The sequence below is a fragment of the Etheostoma cragini genome, chromosome 8 (assembly GCF_013103735.1).
Source record: "Etheostoma cragini isolate CJK2018 chromosome 8, CSU_Ecrag_1.0, whole genome shotgun sequence".
Taxonomy (NCBI): domain Eukaryota; kingdom Metazoa; phylum Chordata; class Actinopteri; order Perciformes; family Percidae; genus Etheostoma; species Etheostoma cragini.
In genome coordinates, this window is record NC_048414.1 from 2,052,691 (window position 1) to 2,062,955 (window position 10,265).

The following is a 10,265-nucleotide window of genomic DNA, read 5'->3' on the forward strand; positions in this document are numbered from 1 at the left end:
CCCCCCCCCCCCCCTTTTTTTTTTCTTTCTCTAAAATCCTCCCTCCTCCCCATCATGCACAAACTCTTTTCTTTTCGCTCAGTTTCATTCTGCAGAAAGGGAGAGCACGGCTTTTGTTGTGGCCCATAGTGTCACGCAGACACAAGACCCGAGGCCGCCGCTCGTCAAATGGACGCTCTCGGGGTCTTTCACAGCGCTCACTTTGCTCATGTCGACTCGAGGAAAGAGGGCGAAACTCTTATTTTAGCACGTGAAAAGGCTCCAGACGGGGACACGAAGGCCGGCTCTTCACATTGGACACATTTGACTTTAAAAGCCGATGTTTCTCAGAGAGTAGTAGGGAGTGTTTGCCGGGATGTTGGCATCATGTTTTAATTGAATTTGACTGTCAGCAGGTTTCCAAAGAGGCCCCAAACAAGCTCATTATGAAAAAAAAAAACGGTCTTCTGGGATTCCGCTAAAGAAAAACAGGGACCAACATGTGGAAAAAGGTCAAAAGGCATTTACAAGTTGCTGCCATTATTCTGGTTATTTCAAACTTAACACTTAACACCAATAACTGCCAATAAACACATCCCAAAAATGTTAAAGGAAAAAAAAGAAAGGACGAATTAGTTCTGTATTTTTCCTGTAGCCACAAATCCTATGAAAAAAATATTTTAAAGATTATTTTTTTGGGGCCTTCATTTCCACAGGACAGATGAAGACATGAAGGTGGAGAGAGGGCCCACAGGTTGGAGTTGAACCTGCGGCCGCCGTGTCAATGAATAGCCCTCTACATCTGGGCTCCTGCTCTACCAACTGAGCTGACCCCGCCACAGCCGAAAGCCTTCTTTAAAGTGCCCATATTATGAAAATAATAAAATAATCGTTATTTTGTGTTTCTGGTGCTCCCAAATGCATATAAACTTGGAATAAAAACTACCCATGGTGTTTTGAAGGAGATCTGGTTTCTGAATGTCCTCTGTCTTCAGTCCCCGGGTGAGCTGTTCAACATCTGCACGGCTTTCTACGTCACTAGAGACGAGGTGGCTAACCATAGCATGCTACCGCTAGCATGCTAGCTCGTTCTCAATGGCTAAAACACTGCTACAACACACACTAGTTCACCAAAATCTCCAAAAGAACTACTTCCTGTCCCTCTTCTGCAGGTTTTCCCCCTAAGTGTCCCTGGTCCAGAAGAAGTCTCCCTGCTGATCCGGCCTTGGACTGACCAAAGCTGGAGAAAGAGTTATCTAGCTGAGGGGATCTTACCGAGCTACTGAGCATGTGCAGCTCCCAACAAAGATAGTATAGAAGTGGGATGTCTCACTCTGCAGCTAAAACAGAGAGCTAAACACACAGTTTGAAAACAGGATCTGCAGCAATGTGCAGTAGAACAAAAATGTGGTGTTTTTTTGAAAATGAAACAATGGAAACCTATTGTGGTACAACCTCAAAATACAATTATGAACCTTAAAATGAGCAGAATATGGGCACTTTAAGAAAAAAAGCATGCATACTTTTTCTCTTAACATGAAACCACAAATTCAAATAAATCAGTACTATCTGTGTGCCTGTGTGAGTTTGTGTTTCATGCTCACCTCCATCTTTGTAGCGATGGATACGGAGAACAAACTGGAGCTGAGATCTAAAACACTAACTAATCCGTTGCCTCGAGAATAATGCCATTATATTTTGACAATAAAGTTGTAATATTTTGAGAAGAAAAGACGGACATGTCATATTAAACAGGTGAGTCAGAAACCTCAGCCAGTGTCGGACCGTCAGCACATAACGTCTATTATAACCAGGGCCACATTTGTTCAATCAACCATCTGTGGATGTATGAGTTTAGGAAGAGAGACATGTACTGAGAGTCTCGTCTGATGATTAATGTCCAGTGTTTAATGTCAACTTATGTCATGCAAAGCTTCTGTTATGTTGGTTATGTCTGAGCAGATGGTGGGAACCCTGTTGGAGCGTCTGCAGAGATTACATGACAGCCGAGGACACCATCTGGTGGAGTTTATGACAAACTGCAGCCTGATGAAGCGTCTGATGCTGAAACAAATCACCCGAATGCAGAAGACTAACTCCTAATCTCACGTCTCGTGTTGTCCTCCCGTCAAAATAGAAAATCAACACTTTTGTTGATGCTTTTTAATCAATTTTTTAAAACTTTTTCTCATGTTTTTGTCCCTTTTTTTCCAACACTTTTTTCAACGTTTGTCACTTTTTTTGACGTAACACAACTTAAATAACTTTAGTTTTACTGTTATTTTTGGAATTCTCTTTTTTATTTTTTTATTTTTTTTACAAATGCTTTAAACTGAATAAGACATCCCAAAATTAATGAAAGTAGAGATTTGTACTTGCCAAAGAGCGTTGTGTGGAATCAATCATGTTACTTTGGGGAATTAAAAAGAACATTGATATAGGAAAACAGGTCAATTTGACCCGAAGACAACATGAGGGTTAAATCATCTGTGTTTTCTGAACTTTCCTAGTGTGTGGGGGGGGCAGTACCTCAGTCCGTAGGGAGTTGGGTTGGGAACTGACGGGTCGCTGGTTCAAGTCCACACACCAAATGTATGGTGGTGGACTGGTAGCTGGAGAGGTGCCAGTTCACCTCCTGGGCACTGCCAAGGTGCTCTTGAGCAAGGCACCGCACCCCCGAAACTGCTCGGGGCGCCTTTCCATGGGCAGCCCCCCCCCCCACTCTGACATCTCTCCATTTAACTGTTGTTATTACACACAGGCCTGAACTACACACACACGCCCAGAGTGTTAATTGTCATATCCCCTTGTAGGATTAATGAAGTATACATTATTAATACTTTCATTTTCATTTACTACTTTTAAAAACGTCTACGCGTGGTCCAGTGACAGTTTTTGTAGTAAGTACGTGAGATTCAAATTCTTTTCATTAAGAATAACCCCTTCACATGTAGCATCTCATTTTGGAGGGGGTCCTATGTAATTGTTAACATTAAGAAAAGAAAGCAGAAGAGAAGTGAAATTACAAATTCATCAGTAAGTTGAATATTAGAGTGTGTGTGGGACTGAAGGGGGACACTACAGAGACACAGGGTCTTCTCTAAGATCTTGCTCTGACCCGTTTTCTTACGTCTGTCGCGACTGTATACTTTCGTCGTAGAACTAATCTGAAGAACCAAAGAGTCAAAGCTCATCTTGCTCCATAGCTTTGTCAAGGTATTTACCAAAAGAGGCATTAACACCACCCTCCCAGAGCCCCACGGAGAGGTGGAGCAACAGCGAATGCGGGGAGCTGCAACGTCACATTTCCTGGAGTAAAATAATTTCCTGAAGTTTTCTGTTGTCTCTCTAAAGAAACATTCAACTAAATCCAGGAGCTTTTTCTCAACAACAGAATCTCTGCCAAGCACCGGTAAGTACACGGAGACAGAATGCACTCACAGCTTTTCGACCATATACAACATATGTTGCCAGAGAACAGTATATGTTGTCAAACTACAAAATGGAGGTTAAAACAGCGACAGTTTGAGCTCATTTTCAGACTTTTACCAAGCTGTTTCTTTCCCGTAATTGGGGAAATATGATTAGATTACATCTTAATAACAGTATATGTATGCAGCATACTTGTATAAGGCAGTATCTAAATCCAACAAGAAGAAAAAAATAACGCTAGATAAACTATCAGAGGAGGAATTGCCCTTTGGATTGTCCAACCAGAGCACAATGTCGGATTTTATCTGGCAACATTTATCACGTATATGCTCATAAACGAGATGTGACACACTTGGGTCAGCAGTCTTGAACTTTGAACCTGGTTCTCTCATTCTCTGTGGTTCCTAGCCTTGTTAGGACAGAACAGCTGATCATGTTTACTGTGTCAACAACCGGTACGACCTCAAAACCAAGATCTACTCAGACAGGAAGTTCCGTGAGGGTTGTTGAGGGAAGTTATTAAGCTATCCTGCAGTTGTCATTTCCCCATACATGCATGAGAAAATGACTACTCTATTAATAATTAGATTCATTATTTCAGATATGGTTCTTTATTACCCAGCCAAGGTAAATGTTTTGGAATAAAGATCCTAGGACTTATTTTCTTAGTCTGCTGAACTGCACATCTAAGTTCTCCTAGAGGTGTCTGAGTTAATCAGACGGTTAATAAATGAAGATTAAGGACGTACATTTATTCCAACCCTTTCTCACTCCCAACTCGTCAAATACTGACGCTTGGTCAGTGTTTCTCAGCGGCAGACGACGACGCATAAAACCCACTTACGTCACTTTGGGCGACACGGGGCAGAGCAGCAGCTTGACTGCAGCGCTATAGGACCAGTCCTTCCAGAAAAAGGCTGAGTTTTTTTGTGATTGTTGTAAAAATCCTTCATTATGCGGCCCCTTTTCTTAAAAAAATTCGATTGAATTTGCGGGATACTTATGAAATGTTTATGCAATGAAACTGCGGGAACTTGCAAAAAACTGCGGTTTGATGAAAAAAACTGTTTGTCTTGTCATGTAATGACATCGCTTCATAGCAACAGGGGGAAATGTGTGAAGTGAATGCAACATTTTTCAACTTTCTGCTAAGATACATGTGACTTTTTTGCAACGGAAATGTGGGGATTATGAAATCATACAAGCCCTGAATTATTTTGCGTGGAAATCAGCAATTTATGCAGCGAAAGTGAGACGTATTTTGAGAAATGCGTCTCCCTGTATAAGTATGCAGACTTTGGCTGATATGCATTGAATTAGGCAATCGCATAATCACGTTTTTCTGGAGGGACTGTTAGACGACATAGTATAAAAGCAACAACAGTAGGGAGTATTATGAAAGTGAAAATAAGAAGGCAGGTTAAGATGGTGGATGGGTCCAACAACAAAGGACTTTTACACACAGGACACGGATGTTCATGTTCTTTTTACCCCACACATACGCTTTCCTTAGCCCTAAGTGGTTACACCCTACACATTGAAAAATGACACCAAATTGGTCCCAACCCAGACAAAAAGTTGCGCCAAGGGTCCCTACCAAGCGCATTGAAATAAGCTGATAAAACAAAAGTATCCAGAATGGCACAAATAATAAAAAATAAATGTTAACAATTTATTAAATGTTTTTTTACATTTTTTGTCCTCAGAGTGTCGATATGTTTGCTGCCTGCTGTCTGCTGACTGAAGATCAGTTCCTGTGCTCCATCTGTCTGGATGTGTTCACTGATCCAGTCAGCACACCATGTGGACACAACTTCTGTAAAACCTGCATCACTCAACACTGGAATATCAATGTCCCCTATCAGTGTCCTAATTGCAAAGAGGTTTTCACCACCAGACCTGAGCTACGGGTCAATACCTTCATCTCTGAGATGGCTGCTCAGTTCAGACAGTCAGCTCAACCAAAATTCCTCACCAGCAGTTTAGAGCAAGTGTCCAAACCAGCAGACGTTCCCTGTGACGTCTGCACTGGAACCAAACTGATGTCCCTGAAGTCCTGCCTGGTGTGTCTGGTCTCCTACTGTGAGACTCACCTGGAGCCTCATCTGACAATGTCAGGCCTGAAAAGACATCAGCTGATCGACCCTGTTGAGAACCTGGAAGGCAGGATGTGTACGAAGCACGATAAACTGCTGGAGCTGTTCTGTAAGACCGACCAGATGTGCGTCTGCATGCTCTGCACCATTTCAGACCACAAGGCACATGATGTTGTTCATTTGAAAGAAGAATATGAAGAAAAGAAGGCTGATCTGGAGAAGACAGAGGCTGAAATTCAGCAGATGATCCAGAAGAGACAACTGAAGATCCAGGAGATCAAACACTCAGTGAAGCTCAGTGAGGAAGATGCAGACCGAGAGATAGCAGAAGGTGTTCAGGTCTTCACGGCTCTGAAGGAGTCTGTTGAGAGAAGCCAGGCCGAGCTGATTGACACAATCAAAGAGAAGCAGAGAAAGAGAGAGAGTCAGGCTGAAGGCTTCATCACAGAGCTGGAACATGAAATCTCTGAGCTGAAGAAGAGAAGCACTGAGGTAGAAAAGCTCTCACAGTCTGAAGACCACCTCCACCTCCTCCAGAGCTTTGCCTTCCTCAACACGGCTCCACCCACAAAGGACTGGACGGAAGTCAAAGTCCATCCACAAATTAAGGGGACTGTGGTGAGAGCTGTGAATCAGCTGGAGGAAACGCTCAGTGAGCAGATGAAGAAGCTGCTCTCCGAGGCCGAGCTGAAGAGGGTCCAGCGGTCTGCGGTGGACCTGACTCTCGATCCTGATACAGCACATCCTAACCTCATCTTGTCTGATGATGGAAAACAAGTTCAACACGTTGATGTACAGAAAACTCTCCCAAACAATCAAGAGAGATTTGATACCGGTCCAAATGTTTTGGCAAAGCAGGGCTTCTCTTCTGGAAGATTTTACTACGAGGTTCAGGTTAACGAGAAGACTCACTGGTATTTAGGAGTGGCCAGAGAGTCAATCAACAGGAAAGGAAGCATCACACCAAGCCCTCGGATTGGCTACTGGTTAATATGTTTGAGGAATGAAAATGAGTACAAAGCTTGTGCTGACAATGTAATCTGTCTCACTCTGAAGTCTCGTCCTGAGAAGGTGGGAGTCTTTGTGGATTATGAGGAGGGTCTGGTCTCCTTCTATGACGTTGATGCTGCAGTTCCCATCTTCTCCTTTACTGACTGCACCTTCACTGAGAAACTCCACCCACTCTTTTGTCCTTGTAATAACAATGGTGGTAAAAACTCTGCCCCTCTGATCATCATTCCTGTCAATCATACTGAGTAGAACAACCTTTTGATTTTCTACCAAAAAAAGATTCACTATGATTTAATTAAATACCAACCCGGTCTCATTGGCAGTTCGTGAAATGGTTACGTTATTTTTTTGTTAACAGAAACACGATTTTCTTGTTCAGAACAACGGCCGCTGGGACACAATCCGCGGTCTCTGGGGGACACAACAACGGGGGAAATGAAAAACCACACACAGGATGCGCTACAACAACAGGAAGGTTAGGAAAAGACTAACGGGGAAAGGACCAGTCACAGATGAAACACGATCATAGACAGTTAAAGAAATGGACCAAAAGATCCCGTTGGTCTGGAGGGAGACCAGTGAAATCTATTAGAAGCTCTTTTCCGGTGATGGCTAAGCGTAACTGCGCAGCCATTAACTGAGCTTGACGACGTAGATGTGACGTGAGAAACCTATCTGAAAGTTGTAAGTCTTCTGGTAGCTGTGCAAGAGAAATCTCAATCATTCCCAATCAGCAGAGACGGAGAGCGTTGGTATATGTTAGGAGATAACTAAGGCACAGGCTAATTACTGCTAACTAACATGTTAGTTAACATTAACATAGGCACAGGCTAATTACTGCTAACTAACATGTTAGTTAACATTAACATAGGCACAGGCTAATTACTGATAACTAACATGCTAGTTAACATTAACATAGGCACAGGCTAATTACTGCTAACTAACATGCTAGTTAACATTAACGTAGGCACAGGCTAATTACGGCTAACTAACATGCTAGTTTACATTAACGTAGGCACAGGCTAATTACGGCTAACTAACATGCTAGTTAACATTAACGTAGGCACAGGCTAATTACTGCTAACTAACATGCTAGTTAACATTAACGTAGGCACAGGCTAATTACGGCTAACTAAGCTTTTATACATTGTTGTGTTCGGACAAACAACGGACAAATGGAGTCTTTAGACTTTAGCTTCAGATGTAAAGTTATTCGCTGTCAAAGTGACGCCAAAATGAATGGCAGTCAATGGGATGCTAACGGCGGGTGATGGCTTGGTAGCATCAAAATGGCGCCATGGGAGCTGCGCTTAGAGAGGAGAGGCTGACCCCCCTTTGACACGATCTCCAGTCTCTTGGGTGAGTCCATTTCCCACACTGACATGAGACTTGGCTGCAAATTCAAGTATATTTATATTTATTGGTGATTTATGGTGTATACGTTTTTTTTTTTATATATTCTGACCGTTTTTTTTTTTACCCCAAACACACACACACACACACACACACACACCAAGTTTCCAGCACTGACTGATTTTATCAAATGTAGTCTAATTCTAAAAACTGCATTACCTGCATTGATTGTTAAATCATCAGAAATAAAAGCAACATACTCAGACATAAGACAATTAGCATTTGTGTTTAATGCACGGGTGCCAAATTCAAAACATTTGTCTAATGATTAAAAATCTAATAAATTATCAATCATGAGCGGAATAGATGAGCACATAAAAATCTGGGTCCGAACTGTTTTAATGGTAACTGGATAGATTCTTCTAGAAGGATGGAAAAATGAAAGGGGGGCCTTTAATCCAGGAGTGGGCTTGTGAGATGGATAGGGTGCTGGTTTTAAAAAATATATCAAAACATCAATTTGAATTATTTGGTTTACAGATTATTGTTTTTAATCTCCTTTTATCTAATTGTCTTGAATGGGATGGTTATGTCATCTTTTCTTCATATTTGTCTAAGTTTGGGGGGTTCAGGAAGGATATTGTTATTGTAAATTTTAGGTTCTGTATAAAAAATAAATAAAAATCATTCATCATTAAATATACTGTCACAAATTATTGAAGAGCAGTTTATGAATAAGACAAAAGAGTCACTTTTCTGTCTATTTCTTATTAATTGAACAAAAGCAGAATACAGTGTTTATTGTGTCTGATTAAGTTATTTTGTTTTTAATTGATATCAAAACTGAAGAAAACAGCTGATGCTCTCACTCTCTTAATGAATAACCACGACTGAGGCAGATTACATGAATGCAGCATCAGGTCCCGGTCTGATTAGTACAAGTACTCTGTCTAATGTAATGATGAGTTTTGTGTTTTGTAGATGTTGTTTTTTTAACTTTCACTTAAGACTTTTACTTGAAAGGTTGTGTACTTCAACTACTTTTAACCATCATGGTGTCCTCAGTTTTCAGTTAAATTTTTTTAGTTTTGTCATAAAAAATGGGCCGTCGAAATAAGCGCTGAAAATGTCAACATTAAAAATATGTAAAAACTTTGGAAAAAAAACATTAAAAAAGCACCAACAACATTGAAAAAGTGACAAAAATGTCGGAAAATGTGATGATAGTGTTGAAAAAAAAGTGACCAAAACGTTTTAACAAGGGATAAAAAGGGAGAATCTACTGCAGTGGTCCAATCAGACGATTTCTCCATCTCAGTTTTAACCTTTTAAGTTCCTTCTTCTAATAATGTTTCTCAAAGAGTCAATAAAAGCTCCCTCACAGAGCTCCACCCAGAGGAGGAGCTCTGTGAGGGAGAACCTGAATTGAAAGTGAAAGTTTGTCTAAGCGACAACAGAGCTGCAGTACAGACAACTCTCTCCGTTTCTCTCTCAAGAAAAGAAACATTCAACTGAACCCTCCTAACAGCAGAATCTCTGCCAAAACACTGGTGAGTACACTACCTTACAGAGACAAAATACACTCACTAAGTAGTCTGTCAAAGTTTAGTTCAAACCAAATCTGACTGTTGCACATCTGTTTGACCATATTAAGACCAGCATACCATATAACTGTGTCCCTGTAGATAAATATGCGACTTTAGCCAGAAATATAAAACAGAGGTAAAAACCAAACACTAGTGACTATAACTATGGCTAGTTAAGATTAGACAGGATGCAGTCACAGGTAGCATTAGCATTAGCTTAAGATAACGTACAGACCTGTTTCCTGTATGAACTCCAAACCTCGGTTAGACTCCTAACTGGAGGTCCATTGGTGGTCGTGGGAGATGTGGAGATATCATGATGATATAAAGAAAAAAAGAAAAATCAGAATTGACCGTCAACTTAAGTATAAACAATGAAATTAAAGAGCCCTTATAATGCTTTTGGGGATTTTCCGGTCTTTTAGTGTGTTATGTAGTTTTTGTTTATGTAATAGATGTATAGAGTAAAAAAAAAAACACATCTCACTCCAAATGGAGCTCTTTTTCCCATAGACAGAACATTTTCTCAACTGCCTCAAACGCCCGGCTTGTTAGAATTTGGTTGACCAATCACAACAGAGTGGTCCAGGTGACGAATCAGAGCAGACCCGGCTTTTTGGGAAGGGAGGCAGAGAACTCAGACCATAGACTGTATACAGTTAATAGACAAAGCATCTGGTTTGGCAAAGTGCTCTGAATCAAAAGCCTTAAACCTGCATAATATGTGAGTTCCAGCAGGGGGCAACACCTTAAACCTGCTTTCTATCTGATCTCCAGCAGGGGAGACTCCTTAAACCTGCTTTCTATC

At 41.1% G+C, this 10,265-nt stretch overlaps 1 protein-coding gene, 1 long non-coding RNA gene and 1 pseudogene across 2 annotated transcripts in view; 2 read left to right on the plus strand and 1 right to left on the minus strand.

Moving 5' to 3' along the window:
- The window catches only part of LOC117949781, a 15,525-nt gene extending 7,712 nt beyond the window's left edge, over positions 1 to 7,813 (minus strand). Inside the window, exons 1-2 of the long non-coding RNA XR_004657728.1 lie at positions 7,681 to 7,813; positions 6,304 to 6,309 (exon numbers count right to left, since the gene is read on the minus strand). This is a non-coding gene — a long non-coding RNA (uncharacterized LOC117949781). The remainder of the gene's footprint in view (positions 1 to 6,303; positions 6,310 to 7,680) is intronic.
- LOC117949725 (E3 ubiquitin-protein ligase TRIM39-like) lies at positions 3,251 to 6,788 on the plus strand. The gene is made up of 2 exons (XM_034880254.1): positions 3,251 to 3,391; positions 5,118 to 6,788. Exon 2 carries the CDS (start codon positions 5,127 to 5,129, stop codon positions 6,765 to 6,767), a length of 1,641 nt encoding a protein of 546 aa, XP_034736145.1. The 5' UTR covers positions 3,251 to 3,391; positions 5,118 to 5,126; the 3' UTR covers positions 6,768 to 6,788.
- Positions 3,314 to 10,265, plus strand: part of LOC117949727 — a 9,353-nt pseudogene continuing 2,401 nt past the window's right edge.